Source organism: Vipera berus (assembly GCF_964194415.1).
Source record: "Vipera berus genome assembly, chromosome: 4".
In the NCBI taxonomy this organism is placed as follows: domain Eukaryota; kingdom Metazoa; phylum Chordata; class Lepidosauria; order Squamata; family Viperidae; genus Vipera; species Vipera berus.
Genome location: NC_138206.1, coordinates 54056552 through 54076278, shown reverse-complemented (window position 1 = coordinate 54076278; position 19727 = coordinate 54056552). Strand labels below are relative to the sequence as shown.

General features: G+C 37.4%; 1 protein-coding gene across 3 annotated transcripts in view; it reads left to right on the top strand.

Moving 5' to 3' along the window:
- RCAN1 (regulator of calcineurin 1) overlaps positions 1-19727 on the top strand; it is a 35611-nt gene that overhangs the window by 10694 nt on the left and 5190 nt on the right. For 2 of the 3 annotated variants that reach the window (XR_014026382.1, XM_081327312.1), the window contains exons 2-3: positions 16709-16882; positions 19451-19610. Coding sequence is in view for 2 of the 3 variants with exons in the window: in XM_081327312.1 (XP_081183438.1) it covers positions 16709-16882; positions 19451-19610 (334 nt within the window). In the remaining variant the exon portion in view is untranslated. Of the gene's footprint in view, positions 1-13042; positions 13341-16708; positions 16883-19450; positions 19611-19727 lie in introns of those variants that run through there. The other variant, XM_081327313.1, reaches the window with a different exon arrangement.

Below are 19727 nucleotides of genomic sequence, written 5' to 3'. Positions count from 1 at the left end.
TGTGAAGTATATCTATTTAATAATTGAATTATTTCTTTCCAACAGTTCTTTGTTTGCGCATAAGAAATTAGGAATCAGCTAAAGCAAACAATTCACATTACATCTTCTCCCAGAGAAGAAGAGGAGAGAGAGCATGCAAACTCATCAACCCAGCAACTCATGCAAAGTTCATTCCTACTTATGTGCACAATATTACATTACAATAATAAAAACAATCTAAATGCAGACATTTATCAGTAGAAGACAGGATTCAACAAGAATCAACTTGGAATTGTCTGAAAGCAATGTATACTGCTTGCTTTTGTTGTTTGTATTGCAATTGTACATCTACTTTAGAAGTAAATAGAAATCAACTGCAGGGTGATTTGTAGCTATGATAGTATGAGAAGAAAGCTTTACAGCCTGGGAATGGATACAGGATTACTTGAAGCACTTCTGACATAAGTGGCACTGACTCTGGTAGCAATGATGCAAGCTTGAAAATTTGATCTGTATGTTGTAATTAAGAAACTATTTATAGAATTGGGTGTTTGTTTTAAATAGCTACACATTCCATTTCTATGGGAAAATGTAGGGCAGAGTTTGGAAAAAATAGTAAACTAGATAAACATTTAATTCTTTAAAATTAAAATTAAATTAATTTTAAGACAGTGCAGTATGTTTTGAGTATAAATGTTTCTTTATTGGAAGTTCTAATAGGTTGATATTTTTTTAGTTATTTGTGACGATCATTTGGAAATTTAAAAGAATAAACTATGATATTTGTAGAGAAATTATCTTTTAAATTCATTTTCTAGTGCTTTAACATTTGTAATTAAAGGGAACTAAAACAAGTGTACATTAAAAGTGGTCCAAGCAATTATATATTGTATTTTCTATTAAAGAAAGATATGGCTGAATACTTTAAACAAGATGTGTACATCTGGATAAAGAACTGAAGTTAAAAAATATGAAAGAATGTAACTTATTAGATGAATAATTGTTCTTCCATTGAAAATGGGAAACTATTACTAAAACAACAGAGTAAGACACTGAATTCCTTTATGTTACTGAAACCATTTGCTAAACTATGCAACGAAGACAATATTTATCCAGCCCACAATAATTATGCTGCATTGAACCTACAGAACATACTAATATGTCACCAACATACCAATACCAACTCCCAGTCACTTTCTCTTAGCCTAATTCATCTCACAGGGCTGTTGTTGTGGGGGAAATAGAAAGAGGAAGGTATATTAATTATGTTCATCTCCTTGAAATACTTGTAAAAAAAATAAAGGCAGGACCAAAAGAAAATATAATAAGAATAACTAACACCATCAAAGAACAACATCTGCCTATTCCAGATCTTTGGGAAGGACTCAATAGGTGGACAAAAATGCCAAATCCAGCCTAAATATTCTGTGCAGTCAACCAAAATAGTAATAATAGGTTTCTGTGCTACAAGCTTACTCTATGTTAGTGCTGACTTTTAACCACGCATGGACTTGTATTAACAATAATTGGACTTGTGGAAGCAATATAAAAATGTACTGGAAATTGGGTCACAAATGTTTATACAGCTTTTGAAATTTTTATTTAAAGACCAATATTTTTGCTAAGGCCAGCATGCACAATATTTTTATAATACCTTCTCAGGTGGATGGTAGCCCTTGAAATCTATTGTCTATTACATTATCTGTTTATTGTATGCTACAAACTGCATCTACTTTAATTTGTATTTATTATTTAGGAGTATTATAAATGAAAATGTGTAATGTAATAAACATGAATAAATTTAGAAGGTAAAGCTCCCTTAAAATTTACTTCAGCTCCTGCTGACTGTGGATATATCCATGTATTTTTCTTAGCTACAGTACAAAAGAGATCTGCCCTTCCCTTTTTCCCCCTTTTATTTGGAATTCATGCATACAACATATACTCTTTCCTAGTCAGGATTGCCTCATTATCTTTGATTAAAGTACTATCTAGGTACAATCCTGTTTTTTTAAATAATCTGAGTTTGGCTAGGTGTCAGGATGCTACTATCTGTTGAAATAATTAGTGATGTCTAGTTATTTTTGCTCATTGTTATTTATAAGTTCCGTCTATTTTAACAAATATTAGTATATGAAAGGCCTGGTAGCCTTGATATTTACGCTGGTCCCTTTGCAATGGGCATACTAGTATAAGCTAGATGCCTTTTTACTATCTAATATTTTAAAACTCTGTTACAGAGGATCATGAAAGCTAAATAAATTAATGCACAGTGTTTTTATATCAAGGGTATAAAAACATGATTATATTCTCTGCAGCTGTCTAAAAACCGCAGGAGGAAAAGAGTGATATTTCCTTTCTATGGCATCTTCACTTGAATTCATGATGCATTCATCTATGTGGAAATTTACAAAGTTAAAAACTTCTGTTCACCTATAACACGGGTCGGCAACCTGCGGCTCCCAGCCGCCCGGTGCGCATGCACCTCTTCGAACGGGCAGTGGTGCGCGCGCACCTCTCCAAATGGAGAGTGGCACCGCCCGTTCCGAGAGGTGCGCGCGCACCTTTCCGAAGGGCGGAGGTGCACGCGCGCCTCTCCAAGCCGCCGCCGTCCCGTCCGGAGACCTGCCACGTTCACGGCACCTGTGCAAACGGGATGGCGGCGGTTTGGAGAGTGCGCGCGCACTCGCCAAACCGCCGCCATCCCATCCGGAGACCTGCCGCGTTCGTCAAACATTGACAAACATGGCAGCTGTGCAAACGGGATGGCGGCGGTTTGGAGAGTGCGCGCGCACCTCTTCCAAGCCGCCGCCATCCGGAGACCTGCCGACGTTTGGGGAGCTGCGCGCGCACCTCCCCAAACCTCCCCAAACCTCGGCAGGTCTCCGTACCTCCGCGCGAACGGGCAGCGGCCCCGCTTGTTGCGAAAGCTGCTGCGGCCCGTCTGCAAAGCTGCCGAAAGCGGCAGCTTTGCAGACGGGCCGCGGCAGCTTTCGCAACAAGCGGGGCCGCTACCCATTCCGAGAGGTGCGCGCGCACCTCCCCAAACCTCCCGAAACGTCGGCAGGGCATTTGGGGAGGTTTGGGGAGGTGCGCGCGCACCTCTTGGAATGGGTAGCGGCCCCGCTTGTTGCAAAAGCTGCCGCGGCCCGTCTGCAAAGCTGCCGCTTTCAGCAGCTTTGCAGACGGGCTGTCGCCGTCGTGCAACCGGGAACCGGTTCCATCACACATAAAAAAAAGCAACCGCGCGCTTCCGCGCATGCGCAAGAAACGGTTTTTGCGCATGCGCGTGCATGGACGCACGCACGCGGCTCCCACTTTTTTTTATGTGTGATGGAACCGGTTCCCAGTGGCTCTTTTCCTTTTTCGGGTTGCCGACCCCTGACCTATAACTAACAGCTTAGTACCTGAAGAAAGTTACAAGAGGAAGTTCATTCATTTATTTGTTAGATTTACATTAAATTCTTGCTCAGAGGTTTGGGAATAGCACTCCTTCCTCAGTAACAAACCTTTGGAGGTACATTGGGTTAAGAGAGAATGACAGGTTCAAAGTTAGACAGCCAGCTTCCACGATGCACGTAGTTTGAACCTTGGTCTACCTGGTGCCAGTCCGGTACCTAAACCACTGTAACATGTTGGCTTTCCTTTTATTTTTCAGGCAAAAAACAACAGTAGCTACACACATCATCTCATGTAAAACAATTCCTGGAGCTACTATGTGCCATCTGGAGGGCTGTTAATCTTTCACAGCTAGCTCAGAGTAAAACTGTAAATACAGAGGCAGGCGACCTGTAATCCTGCAACTCCCAATTGCGTTGTGTCACAGAAATTTAGCAACTCAATTTATGTGTTTCTGCAGTACAACTTACAGGTTTTTTTGGAGGGGGGGTGTTGTTTTTTGGTTAGGAAAGGTGAGTTTAACATTGAAGAAGTAAAGGGTTTTCTCATGAAAGCCTCCTGTTCCCATTCCATTCTGGAAAAAAATGGGCTGAAGAGTGATATCAAAGCATCACTGTATGACCTTTTTTGGCCCTCTAGAACAGTGTTTTTCAACCACTGTTCCGTGGCACACTAGTGTGCCGCGAGATGTTGCCTGGTGTGCCGTGGGAAAAATTGAAAAGTAATTATAAAATACTTTCTTTGTGTTTATTTGATTCCTATTCAAGAGAATTACTTTATATATAGTCAATATAGGCACACAGTTAAATTTTTTAACATTTTCTAATGGTGGAGTGCCTCGTGATTTTTTTCATGAAACAAGTGTGCCTTTGCCCAAAAAAGGTTGAAAAACACTGCTCTAGAAGACCAGAGAGCCAAGTTGGAACCCCCAGCCCTTCATATATTACTTACCCTTCACATAAGGTTTAAGAAATAGGGAAGTTTTTTTCTGTTTAAGCGAAGTGTAATGATTTGAAACAAGCTATTTATACACCTTAGTTTATGAAGCTAGTTTGTTTCAGCTAATCTGATTTAAATGGTAAACTGATTTATCTTTATAAATGAAAGCAGAGGGGAGAATGTCCAAGCCAGGCTGATTCTCATTCTGAAGCCAGAGAGGTACATTTTGTTCTCCAATTATTAGACTTCTGTGCCAATCATTCTTCATCCTCAAACTGCCAAGGAATTAACAAGATCTGAAGGACCTCAGGCTGCCCATCCCTCCATTTAAACAATAGATTTACATTACATTCAAATGCAGCTGTGGTGTTAGTGAACCAATGGAGTCTACACGTCCTTTTATTTAGAAACAGTATGCCAAGAGGTGTATTTACTGTTTGCAAATTGTGTGTATTACTGTTAGCCATGCGAACGTAAAGTAAACATTTGCTTTTAATATATTGTTTGCATCGATTGGGACTATGGAATTGGGATGTATTACTGATAGTCACTCATGCCCTAGTCATTTTGTTTGGATTACTGTAATGGGCTCTGCATAGGGCTACCAAAGGCCCTTTTGCAAATTACAAAGTATTAGTCCAGGAAATGAGGAATATGTTCCAATATCCTCAGCAATGATTCTGTATCTTCAGGAATTGCATTGGCTGCCAGTCAGCTGCTAGTTGCAATGCCGGATGTGGATTGTAAATATCAATATGTAAAAGGCAAAACGTACATACACTACCACAAAAATTAACAATAAATAATGGAAAGAGTAGCTATTAGGATGGGAATAATGCAGTCTTTGGTTAATACTTTGGAGAATTTGTAATTAGAATTACAACTCACATATAACTCAGATGAATGGTCTTAAAGGAAATACTTCATGGTTTTTCCATAGAAAGAGCAGTTTGTGTAAGAAGATTTCCAAGGTGTCTGGAGACTGGAATATATTGTGAAGCACGTATGGAAAGTGATTTGCCATTCTGTTGTTATCAGGAAACAGAAACTTTCCATAGTATTATGCCATTCATGTGACTCAGTTTAAAAAGGCTGTTCACAAGTTATTGGCCAACTTTCCAATTTATTATAATTTTCCAGCAATCCATTCTTGGGTACAGCTTGCCGTGCTTAAGTTTTTCCTCAAACAGGAAACTTAGGAGCGTAAAGGAAAGCACATACAGATTTGGTTGTTAATTAACCTAGGAAAATTATGTGGAGCTATTTTTAAAAACCTGAGATGAAAAGCTTAGTTATGGTCTACTACTCCATTTCTAGAGCTCAAATTTAGTGTAGTGGTTAAGGCATCAAACTAGTAATTGGGAAGTTGTGAATTCTAATTCAGTCTTGGGCATGAAGCTAGCTGGGTGACTTTGGCCCAATCACATTGTCTCAGCCCGAAGAAGAAAGCAGTGGCAAACCACTTCCAAAAATCTTGCAAAATACTCTGCATGGATTTAGCCACCAGAATCAAGACTGACTCGAAGGTGCACACGTACAACCCTCTTTTACAATTGACTTTATTCTGTTTCATATGTTTCATTCATGAAACATGTACATTCAGGTGTATCCTGCCAAACCCTTCTAGGTTTACCAAACCCCAGAATACCTTAGTTGCTCCAACTTCATATGAAGCCAAATGAAGATGGGATAGGTAGATCATGGTTGGTATATATCATGGGTGTCAAACTGCCAGCCCGTGGGCCAGTTGTGTCATACGGAGGCCGCACCCACCCCAGCTCCGGCAATGCAAAAAAAGTTGCAATATGTCACGACACATTGTGTGATGCAGCGAGTTTGACACCCGTGGTGTATATGAACGCTGTCTTTTCTCCTCTCCCAAGCAATTCCCCAGTTAGGCGTCTTTGAGTCAGGATTAGCTTCTGGTGACTGCATGTTTGCCATCTGCAGTTCAACGTCTATATCAAAATTGCCCCCCTAGGTGATTCTGAACTTTATTTTGGGAAAATAAATTGATCAATTGTAAGGTATGTTGAAGGGACGCGGTGGCTCAGTGGGCTAGGACGCTAAGCTTGTCGATCGGAAGATCGGCAGTTTGGCGGGTGGAATCCCGAGTGCCGCGTAGCAGAGTGAGCGCCTGTTACTCGTCCCAGATTCTGCCAACCTAGCAGTTCGAAAGCACATAAAAGAAATGCAAGTAGAAAAATAGGGACCACTGCGGTGGGAAGGTAACAGCGTTCCGTGCGCCTTTGGCGTCTAGTCATGCCGGCCACATGACCACGGAGACGTCCTCGGACAAGCGCTGGCTCTTCGGCTTTGAAACGGAGATGAGCACCGGCCCCTAGAGTCGGAAACGACTAGCATGCATGTGCGGGGGAACCTTTACCTTTAAGGTATGTTGGGGGAGTAGTAAAGCAGCAACTGAAGCATCTACCAACCTATTTTATGAAAATGTGGATCTTTTATTTAAAAGAATGTTTCTATATGGTGAAATCTTTTGTTTCCAGGAATGTAAGTGGACTAAAGCCATGATGAATTCCCAGTGATAAATCTGATGAAGAACATCAGTCCTTGATTTGAACTAAGTATATTATGTTAAAGCAGACTGATATTTTGTTTTTAACTATTGTGTTTCAGAGAATGTTTGCTACCTCAGATGTCTTCTAATAAGATTACATTCTGTAATACTGCTTGTTTAGTGCAAAATTTGAAAAATCTGGTTGAAGTCTTTTTTTTCCATATTAGAGTCATTCATTTTGGACTTTTCTTCATGTAATAATTGGGCGCCTAGCTTTATTTCCCCTTGTGGAATTGCTCTTAAGTATAATTCAAATGGAAGGGCTGGTATAGAACAAAATTCAGGCTATTCTGTGCTAGTTAAACTAGTTAACTATTTCTTCCAGGCCCTGTCCTCAGTGCTGGTCTTAATCTTCAAGGCTTCTCTTTATTTTTTTTATCTCAAGGACCATCTGTGCTTATTATTAAGATTAATTTTGTAGACCATTTTGCTAATGCCATCTTTTGGCAAGTACAGACAGCAGCAGTCTAGATGAAGGATTTTAATAACAATCATTGTGAAACCTTAGAAACCACCAGTACAACTGGAAGCTCACTTTTTCCAGGAACTAAAAGATTTGTTTATTTAAGTAATCTTTTTTTGGGGGGGGGAGTGTTTGTGGTTATTTAATTTGATATGATGGATTGTTAAAAACTATATTTGTTACGGTGGCTTCCAAATCAATTTAAAAATATAGATAGCAATAATAAAAACTTAACTATCAATCTACAACTGAGAATTAATTAAAGAAATGCCAAAGCTCAGTATAATGCCATATAAAGCTAATCAATCTAGATTAGATAAGTAATCACATCGGAAATCACTTCAAAATCCCAGGTAAATTGCCTTGAGTTTCATGATAGACGAAATATGTAAAAGCTTTTATTTTAAGTTTGTGTGGTAAAGTTGATAAGATGCTGCTAAGCTTTGTTTTATTTGTATAAAGTAAATTGCCAGCAGTTTTATTTCAAAAATTTTTCAAAGATAACAGAGATTGTGGAAGATTGGTTTAATGTTGATTGTGACTTCTCATAATCTCAAAGCTAGTATAATTTTGTAATAACCATAGTTTTGTGTGCTTCATGGAGCTTTATGGTGCAGCTGGATCAGCAGAACAAATGGAACTTATAATGAATTATTTGCAGTGTTTCTCCATGAAATTCATAGCTATTGCTTTTTAAATCTTCCTCCCTCCCCAAACAAAATCTAGAAAAGGTAACTTTCTTATTTATTTATTTATTTATTTATTTATTTATTTATTTATTTATTTATTTATTTGATTTGATTTGATTTGTATACCGCCCTTGATTTGATTTGTATACCGCCCTTCTCCCTAAGGACTTAGGGCGGTGAACAGTGAACATAAATAACAGAATGCACAAATAGTTATCTTAAAACAATAATTAAAACAGAACCCGTCAGACCAGACCGGATTGCTGAAACAGATTGCTTATACACTCTGTTGAGCTACAGCGTAGCTCTGGGAACTTAATTATTCAGGTAGCATATGATATATGTAAATAGGAGACATAAACTAGGTTAATGCTTAACTATTCACAATTCAATTTTTGTTATTCTTGTTATTGAAACAGCATGCTAAATTCACACAATAGTAAAAATTTAAAGCTTATAAAGCCTAAAATAATAAAGGATAAAGGATATTTGCCTGGTTTTGAAGATATATTAAGGTAGGCACTTGGGAAAGCAGAGGACAGCTGATGAGCCAAAGCTAAGAAAACTATCACTTTCACCCACACTATTATGTTTGAGAGGATTCAGAGAAGAGGCCTTTATTTCAGGGTTTGAAAAAGTAAATATTGAAGCATTAAAACTAAAAACTGTAAAGGTTATCACAGTTTTCTTTTCTGATTTAAAATATAAATTTAGTAAATAAAATAAAATGGCACTTGTGAGTTTAGGGTTACGATTGATTATTACCTCAGGTATTTTCAAAGGGCAGTAGCCCTGATTTTAATTGTTCTGATTACTAATTACAAACTACTGGATACAAACAGGAAAGAAGTGTAATTCAACCAAACTGCTCCATTAAAAGAATACCCAAAATAGATTTATTGCTCTCCATGTATAAATACATAAAAAGTAAAACATACAGCCCACAAAAATGTTTGAACATTTCTTTGAAAGATAGATGATTTACAATTTTGTTAACTAAACACTGCAAAAACATTGTTAAGGTCAAATATAAATCCAAGATGGGGAAAAAATTGCATTCCATATAATAATACGTAGAAAAGGGAATGAAAATGCAGAAAAAATAGATTTGGATCCAAAGGAGCTATTCTGTTTTTGAGTCCAGTGGAGCTTCCATAAACTGTAGTGTTCGTATATATTCAGATGAGAATAGAGAGAGAGAATAAATATCATTTTCTTAGCTCTCCAGGTAATTTTTAGCTATTCATGGGGAATGCTTAATTTTGTCATCAAATCAAATGAATGTTTGCAATAAAGCTCAAAGTGTACAATAAGAAAATAATAATAATAATAATAATAATAATAATAATAATAATAATAATAATAATAATAATAATAATAATAATAATAATAATAATAATATTATTTGTATACCGCCCTTCTCCCGAAGGACTCAGGGCGGTGAACAGGGCAATAAATACTAATACAAGGATACAAAAATTAAGAAAAGATTAAACAAAGTGCCCAATACCTTAAAACAATAAGTTAAAATACGTTAAAAGCAATAATAAAACCTAAAACCCATCAGGCCAGGCCGGCTTGTTCAAGCAAGTAGGTCTTAAGATCCCGTCGGAAGGAGCGAAGGTCGGGCGCCGTCCGGAGCTCAACCGGTAAACGGTTCCACAAATCCGGCACACCCACAGAGAAGGACCTCCCCCTGGGGCCACCAGACGGCATTCTCTGACCGGTGGCACCCTGAGGAGGCCCTCTCTGTGGGAGCGCACTGGGCAGAGGGAAGTTGATGCCGGCCGCAGGTGCTCCCTAAGGTACTTCGGACCCATGCCATGTAGGGCTTTAAAGGTCATTACCAGCACCTTGAATCTCACCCGGAAGACAACTGGAAGCCAATGCAGCTCACGGAGCAAAGGTGTAACATGGGAGTATCAGGAGACTCCCAACATGACTCTCGCGGCTGCTTTCTGCACCAGTTGGAACCTCCAAGTGGTCCTCAAGGGCAGCCCCATGTAGAGAGCGTTGCAGTAGTCTAATCGAGAGGTCACGAGCGCATGAGTGACCGTACGCAAGGCATCCCGGTCTAGATAGGGCCGCAACTGGCGCACCAGGCAAACCTGGGCGAAGGCCCCCCTAGTCACAGTTAATATATGATCTTCTAGAGAAAGCTGTGAATCTAGGAGGACTCCCAAGTTGCGAGCCCTTTCTACGGGGGTAATAACTCACCCCCCCCATAGAAAGAGATGGAATATTCTGAATTTCCCGAGATGCCGGTACGCACAGCTACTCAGTCTTGTCAGGGTTGAGCCGAAGCCTGTTCCTCCCCATCCAGACCCGAACCGCCTCCAGGCAACGGGATATCACGTCGAGGGCATCACTGGGGTGGTTTGGGGTCAAAATAAAAAGCTGGGTATCATCAGCATACTGATGATACCCAACTCCAAAACCATGAATGATCTCACCCAGCGGCTTCATATAGATGTTGAACAGGAGAGGCGAGAGGACCGACCCATGAGGAACTCCACAAATGAGAGGCCTCGAGGTCGACCTCTGCCCCCCTGCCAACACCGACTGCGAGCGTCCCAGGAGATAGGAGGAGAACCACTGAAGAACCGTGCCTCCCACTCCCAGTCCCCTGAGACGCCGCAGCAGGATACCATGGTCGATGGTATCGAAAGCCGCTGAGAGGTCTAATAGGACTAGGACAGAGGAATATCCCCTGTCCCGAGCCCTCCAGAGATCATTCACCAGAGTGACCAATGCCGTCTCCGTGCTGTACCCGGGCCTGAAACCCAATTGGTATGGGTCTAGATAATCCGCTTCATCCAGAACCAGAGGGATAATTAAAAGTAATTTCTCTTTCATTTTTAAAATTATGCTTTTAGGTTACTTTGATTCTGAAAATAGTATGCTCTTACTAGCTAATGAAACATTATTTCAAGTAATAGCTAGATTCTGTGTTGCACGATTCCACTAATAATAATTGCCTTTTCCAAACCCCAAATGTGTTCTCCTCCATAGTAGATGAAACGACTTGTCAGCAAAAAAATGGCAAGGATAGTGAAATAAAATAACTATTAGCTAATGGATCACAGTCTGATGAGTAAATATTTCAAATTATTTATATTTACGTAGGCTTAATATAATAAAAATAGGCAAGATGTTTTGGGTAAGAAATGTATCTATTTCAATTTTGAAATTTTCCAAAGGAAGCTTAGGTTGGTTTTATATTTAATATATGTAATAACATGTATGTAATATAAGTAATAATATGTAAGTGAAAATTTTTCCTTTTAATTTTTGTAATTAGTCTACTTGATCAAGTACACCTTAAGATTGTGATTTTTTTTCCTAAATAGACTTGAGTAACAAGAATAGGGATGGAAAATATTCTCAGAGAAACATGAATTAACATACCATGAATATTTGGGTTTCAAGTGCAGTGTATAAGTATCTGAGGAGGAGGAGGAGGACAAAAACGTGTTATTGATGTCTAAAGCATTCAGTAAAAACTGTTACTTTTTTCCCCTAATCTTCATATATGATAATATTTGTTTATGTAAAAGTGCCTCTACAATCAACAGACCTGAAATTTAAACAGGCAAGTTAGGTACTTCAGTAAGGTAATATCTGTCCTTCAGCCAATATGTTATGCAGAGGAATTAAAATAAGTCTGCTGTATTGTGGACTCTAAACCTAGGCTGGGTGAGAGATTTAGATGAAATACACTGAACATAAATGACAACTTGCCAAAATTCATTTGTGACCAATTAAAAAGGATCTCCATCCAAATGTATTTGCCTTACTTTTAACTGGGTGAGCATCTTAAGTTTGTCTACCTATTTCACAGCAGTACAGGTAGTCCTCGGCTTACGACTGTAATTAAACCCAACATTTCTGACGTTAAGTGAAACATTTGTTAAGTGAGTTTTGCTCCATTTTATGAATTTTCTTGCCACAATTGTAGAATGAATCACTGAAGTTGTTAAGGGCATCTGGCTTCCCCATTGACTTTGTTTGTCAGAAGGTCACAGGAGGGGATCATCTGAATTTTGATCATGTGACCATGGGGATCCTACAATTGTCGTAAGTGTGAAAAACAGTCATAAGTAACTTTTTCAACCCCCATTATAACTTTGAACACTTACTAAATGATCAATGAGGATTATCTGGAATCTAAATCCTGTATTGAAAGCTTGAACATGAACTTAATTAAAGCTGATGGAATTCAAGTATTTGCTGTTCCTTCAACTTACCTGTCTTGCATACAGTAGAAAATATCTGAATGCTTCAACAGTGTTAAGTCTTCACCTTTTAATAATTGTACAGAAATATATGATGCAATTTAAAAGCAAGTGAAACATTCCACTGTTTTTCTTAACAGTGAAAGGGTATGAAGCAGTAATTGAAAGCAGTGAAGTATTGGAGTGATGAGTTCCCACTCGACTTGGCTTCATTGCATGGTATTAGGTCAGTAACTTAAAAGAGAAATGAGGCTCTTAGCCACAAAAGAGCCAGCATACACTTGAGCAGATTTATTTTTTCTAGAATTCATTTTAAAACTAACTCAGTCATGGAAAATACAAGTTTAGGAGTGCTATATTTGTTTTATTAAGACCCGTGGGACTGAATTCTGAGTAAACATATATAGGCTTTGACTGTATAGTGACTAAGATTTGTTCTTAGTTTTCCAAAGTCTTGAAATATTTCCTGCCAGCTAATTACTGTTTACTGCAGCTAACCTTAGTCCTCAAATAGTAACTTTTTCCATCTTAAAGTGGGTTGTCCTATTCAAGTGAAGAGTATGTTGTCTGAGTGCTAAATGGAGTTACTAGCAATGGAAACTATGCTGCAAGAGGAGTTGATAAAGCAGCTGCCTTATGAAAACCTCGGCTGTTTTTTCCATACTCCAGAGCAAAGTTAATTAGCATAGGGAAACTGACTAACATGTTTACGTCACCTCTTTCCAGCTGAAGCTTACATTTTGTCCCTGACAGCCTGAAACTATGTGGCAGAACTTTGCTCAGGAATTTGCTGTCACATACAGGATGCTCTAAAACTTGGGGTGCTGGTTGTTGGGTTTTTTTTGTTCTTGCCGAGGGGCTGGACTTCGGTCTCTTTTATAAGCTGTCTTTCCAGTACTGAACTGCTTCTTCAAAAAGTGTTTTTCTTAGTCTTGTGCTGAGCTCCTGGCAGTCTTTACAAGAAAGCAAAAATGCATTTCAGGAACTTTGATTACATTTTTGGTTCCTTGATTGCTTGTGTTGCAGACAACAAGATTTTCAATCAACCTGAAATTAGGGTAAGACTTTTTGACATTAAAACTGCTTTAGGGAAGGCATATAGATAGCACACTGGGAAATGTGAGTGTATGGAGAACTTTGAATTGGTCAAGAAGTGAAGCAAAACAACAGATGCATTGTTAACATTTCAAGGTAGAGAAGCTGATGTGCTTTTGATGTTTTTCTGTGATGTAGAAATTTCTCATGTTGTTAGATTGCAAGATCATAAAGAATCTTAAAATATTCTGTTAATTAATTGCAAGTTGTCAAGTATTTCTAGACAGAAGCTAAAATCTTTAATGCTTCCGTTGGTTATGCACGCAATGCTTCTGAGTGTGCTGGGAATTCAACAATATCAGTTGGCACTGTACAAATAACTGGAATAGAAGAATTAAAGATTAACAGTATATCTTGTCCAAGATAAAGCAACACGGAATTCCACGGGATATATTCTTATTACATCATAGATTGGTAGCCTAATAATATTAAAAATTCTTCAACCACTTTCCGAACTCCAGCAGAAATGTACATTTATCTAGGGAATTTTTGGAATTTAACGTCATTTTCATTAGATTAACATTATAACGTTTTATAATTTTTCCATAATGTATGTTATATTTTGTTTCATTTCCAATATCTTCCTTTATGCTTTATTTGTCTTTTAATTTTATTTTTCCTCTATTCTCATTGATGAAAATAAGATGCAGGAGTATTTTGGGGTGGGAGTTAACAACATGGATATTGTGACTTAAACTTTAAAGTACAATCATTCCTTTTATCTATATCTCCGTTCCTTGGGCTTCAAATAACTGTTTTATAAAGGAGCAGCCTCACATTTTCCTGAATGTTTTAATTTTTAAGGATGTTCAAATTTTCATATAAATGCTAAAATAATTATAATTCTAAAATGAAATAAAATAATTACTAAAAATATATATTATTTTAAGATGTAATTAAATAATTTCTATGTTAATTTTATTGTTGATTTGAATATTTTATCAACTGTAATATTTTAAAAATTCTAATCATTCAGTCACAAGTTAATTTTTCAGGTTAGCTAAAGTAAGATTGTTATATTTTGCTCCTGGTGGTGAATAAAAAGGAAGATATAAAAACACTGTCTCCTTCTAAATTCCACTCCTAGTGGAAGATAGCATCTGTTTTTATTAATATTGGAAAAATAAATGTGGGTTGAATATGTGCTTGACATTTCTAATGGCATATTCCAATAGCAGTGCCTCAGTAGGAAAGGCAGTTGTTGGCAGATTTATGTACATGAAGGCAGACAGTAAAAGTTATATTATTGGGGGCCAGCAACTGTTGTATTTATGAAGTTCTTTTTAAATGCAGACTTCACTTCAGCCAATGAAGCACCCAATATCCTCATTAAACTATATCTAGTTGTACCTTGCATCGTCACCCGAGTTTTGCATATTTCTTATATTGGAACATATGATTGTGATGTGCTATATAGTTTCTCTAGAGTTGTTGATAGACCAAAACAGCATTAACAAGTTCTTGGCAGACCCAGCGTATAGGTCTGTCTATAGCTACACAGCAAGCAAGAAGAGGGACAGTAAAGTAGCATATAATTTTCATTTCAGGTATGACTAGGAAAAAGAAAGAGTGAGTTAGATGTTCTGATTTTGTAAGAAGCAGTTAGTTCACTTTGTAGCTGATGCTGATTTTCCTGGCACAGGATGATAGTGAAATAGAAATATATCTTGTTAAACATTTTTCATAGATGTGTTAAACTACGTCAGTAATACATTCAGTATAGCTTTAGTTTTCTTTTATATATTATAACGCTAACGGCTACTTATATGGCTAACAATGCAGCTCGTAGTTAAATTTTACATTTTAGTTACTGTTTTTGAAATAACTGTCATTTGAATGGATGATATAAGTAAAATTTGCAGCCCTGCCCAATAGATAATCTTCCAAAGGACATTGAAAAATAATGTTGATAGTAATGATGTTTAATAACACCGGTATATACGCTGCCTTATTGTTCTTTTCTTTCAATTCACTTAGCTTGTTGGGAGATTTTTGTTATCGTTGCTAAGTCATGCAATAACTGTATAGCCTTTGTGTATTATGGATAACAGAATTGGAGGATTTCCTCCAAGGGATTCAGAATTTGATCTGTTCTCTACCCTGCAACTGTAACAAAACGAAGAAAGAAAGATACGTTATGCATGAGTTGTAAATAGTCACTGTCTTACAAGGAAAGGAGTGTCTTTAGGCAATTTTCAATCTCTTCTCCGCATTCTGGTTAAGTTTGTGTGCTGTAGCCCATACTCTGTTGATGTTCATGTATAATTAGAATGGAAACCTGCCACTAGGGGTCTCTATTTCTATATAGAAATGAAGGGTGCCTTTAGCTAGTTAAAAAAAAAATAAAGGTGTGTGTAGCTTAGTACTGATGACAGATGTTCTTAAGAGAAAACAAAGTAGGGAAACCATGCAGAACATGGTTTCTTGGATTCTTTCTAGCCCTTTTGCCAGCAATGGCAGAAGGAAGCATTTTTTTTCTTCTTTTATATTTTTATATTTTCTTCTCTTGTATTGTGTTATATCCATATGTGTTTCTGCTTTCTTGCTGTGTTGTGTCTGCTGTGTTTTTGCCTATGTATGCATTGAAAACCGCAGAACAGTGGAGCGTATGCTCTTGAGTCAGGCAACCAGGAGGGAGGGTGGGGAACTAAGAATGGGGCAGTCCCTGCATTTTGAGCTGCTCCTCAGTTGCCCCACCCAGAGGATTGTACTATTAACATTTTCTTTTTTCTTTGCAGCCCCAAATTAAAATCTATCCTGAGACTACAGCTCTTCGTTGCAGTAATATACATAGCAAGGGGAATTTGAGATGGGGGGGGGGAGAATGCTAATGCTACCAGGCATACAGGAAGGTGTGTGGGGAGGAGAATTGACCTTCCTGGGTGCAAGCTGACACCTAAGCAATTGGCAAATAAAGTATAGAAGAAGACAGAGAAAGTTTGCTTTTAGGTTCTGCAAGAGATGTTGACAATGTGAGAGAGAACTGGGTCACTAAATTTGTTCTTATCTGCCTGTATATTTAATTACCGTACAAGGCAGATGAATAAATGTGGTTATTAACCATTTTCTCTTACAACTGGATTAAAAATTATAATTCAATAACAACAATTGGGCAAGGTCTTGGTAGCTATACTCAAAATTTGAAAGTCATAGGAGCCCAGGTGTACCGAAAATGTGCTTGTGTTTTGGTTTATAGTTGCATTTTTTTATGAATTGTACTTAATTCAGAAAGTGAAACTGTCTTGAAATACTTCTGGCTTTGTTTATGGATCAATAAATGATAGGCAGGAATGCTATATTCTTGTTAACTGTTCACATGTTTATTTTTCAGGGCAGATTTGAAGCTCTGTTTAGAACATATGACAAAGATGTCACCTTTCATTATTTCAAGAGTTTTAAAAGAATAAGGCTGAACTTCAGCAATCCTTTATCAGCAGCTGAGGTTAAAATTCAGTTACACAAGACAGAATTTCTTGGAAAGGAAATTAAACTATATTTTGCTCAGGTAAGTCAAGGTAATCTAACCAGTTATCGTTTAATAGCTTTTTAAATAGTTCTTATATTTTTATTTTTTTGCTTAGTTTCCCATTCCTCTATTGTACTGCAGTTAGAATACATCATGCCTGCATAATATATGAGCTAGAAATCGATGAAACATGCATTATTCATGTCTAAGATTCCCTTATTTCTATCTACTTTGCATGAATCTATTCATCTATCGCATCTACTGTTTATTGGATTAGCTGATATTTTAAAACATTCAGAGATACTTCAGAAAAAAGGCATATGTTGCATGGTCTGCTTTTCCAAAAACATTTTATCTATTGACTCTCAAGTGATATTAATAGAGACTTTTGTAATTAGAGCTTCTGGACCATCAGTTGAAAATTAAACTCTGTAGATTTGGTGTTTGACCTCCTACTTCAAGAACTGAAATAAAATCTGGCTATTAAAAGTTACTTAATTATGGATTCTGGGAAATGTGGAATTATCACAATTCATCCCTAAGTATGAAAAAATCTCTGTCTCTCTCTGTCTTTGTCTCTCTCTCTCTCTCTCTGTGTGTGTGTGTGTGTGTGTGTGCTTTAGCAGTTCAGCTATAAGTTTCCATAAAATGTCTAAAAAAAATAGGAAAATTGAGCTTGATGTGAGTATCTGAATGTTTTAGTTTTTATATAGGCTACTTAACACATATTTAGGTAACACAAGTAATGAAGTAATAAAATGCATTATTAAAATACAAGAACAAAGGCAATAAATAAAAAAGTAAATTACATATGGTCAAAAGCTCAAATAAATAGAAAAATAACAAAAAACCTACCACAGGACAAATTTTGTATGTCTGCAAAAATGTTCATTACAGATAATATTGTTTAGATTCCATTTCCAAATTATGGGAAACCAAAGTCACCTATACTATGAAGTTGGAGGGTCAGTACTGCATCAGTTGCTAAGGGATCGTGTAATCTAGAATGCTTTTTAAAATGTAAATCTGCTATAACCAAAGGATGTATCAATATATGTGCTTTGTCTGTTGATACCGGTGATCTACTTCAAAATGCTTTATCAGAAGCAATCGCTATTTTGTTCTTGGAATTGTTTTTCCAGCTTGAATTCTCCTCTGAATAAGCACACATAAGATGCTGACCTGTAATTCCCATTCCTAACTGCTAATAGTAAGGTCAACTGTGTTTCCATGCTTGCTGTGGGCGAGGACAAGCCCCTTCTACAAATAACATAATCAGCAACCCTTAGTATGCAGGCTGGTTGTGGAGCTGAATCAGTCTTTGCCATCTTGACTTATAATGTCTCCCATTCTTTTTGGATCTTCCTCAGACTCAGTGGTTAATAAGACATTCTTCTAGAACAGCTTTGTGATGTACCATTTGTACCTATAAGGTCAGGTTTGGAGGATAATATTGTTCTAGCATTTGTTTTTGAACTGCATTTGCCTAGTTCTTACAACAAAGTTATTCAGTACGGAAGGTAATGTTGGGTGATCATACTTCAGCCCTGTGAATTTCTGCATGGTCATATTTTATCCTTAATAATAGTTAATATCTCTTTGAAATAGTTGGCCAAGATATATTGAGATTTGGAATGAGCTATCATGATGATGCCCAGCTCTGTTTCTCTTGATTATGTAAGCACAAAGGTATTACGCAGTCATTTGATCAGCATCTGGATGCAGTGGTAGGTTGAGGGAGCGCCAGTAGGCTTATGCTGAATGAAAGCAAGATGAAAGTAGTATGAAATCAGAGGTTCTATGAAATTAGAGAGATTGCCCATTCTTGACAGAGTTGCATTCCTTCTGAGTCTGTGGTTGCTCTTGGAGTAATCATTATAGACGTAGGGACAAGAGGAAAAGAGTAACTTTTCAGAACAACATCAAGATTTAGTTTTAGACTTGGCCAATTGATCTGTGAGCTGTTAACCTGAAGATGAGATTAATTACAGTGAACTTTACATGAAGCAGCCTATAATGTTGGCCTAGATGCCACAGCTGAGTACTAAAGACTGAAGGAAAAAAAATTGCTTGAACATATCTGCTTAAAGAAAGTGCCAGTATTGTTACCAAGCCAAGTTCAAAGTTTTTTTTTTGCTGCATAAAACCTACATAGCGTTTTCTCGTTAATTATGATTTTGTGTGAATGCTCAAACCTTTTATGTTTTTGACATTTTAGTCAGGTTTTTAACTGAAGTTATAATGCTCTATTCTTGACCTTAATAGTGTGAGGATTTTGTTCTTTTATGTCTTGAGTATTTATTGCCTTCTCCGTACTCAATCCCTGAATAGCCTGGCAGCATTCTATGAGCCTGATCTTTTCTAGTTTTCCACTCAAAGAGAAAGTTGCCACTGCTGTAAGGATCACTTTGATGAGTAGATTCCTTAAAAGCAGTGGCATCTCTCTTTCAAGCTTGTACAAAAGCCTAGAAAATGGTCAGTCTCTTTTTTATGGTAAATAAAAGTGAGATGATGTGCAAAGCAGCCCAACTGTATGCATGCCATCGTTTTCATGTCATATACTTGTCAGCGTAAACATAGGAATGCATTTTTTTTATAACTTTATAGAGATTGCATATTGGAAATACACACTTAGCACCACCTGATCCACAGAAACAATTCCTGATCTCTCCTCCATCGTCTCCTCCTGTTGGTTGGGAACAAGCAGATGATGCTACACCTGCTATTAATTATGATCTTTTATACGCAATTTCCAAATTAGGACCAGGTAACACATTTTAAATCTGAATTCTTAATAACTCAAATCCATGTTATTTTTTCTTATTTAATTTATTTAATAATATTGCTCTCTCTATGTGGGGGATGTGTAAAATGTGTGCTCATA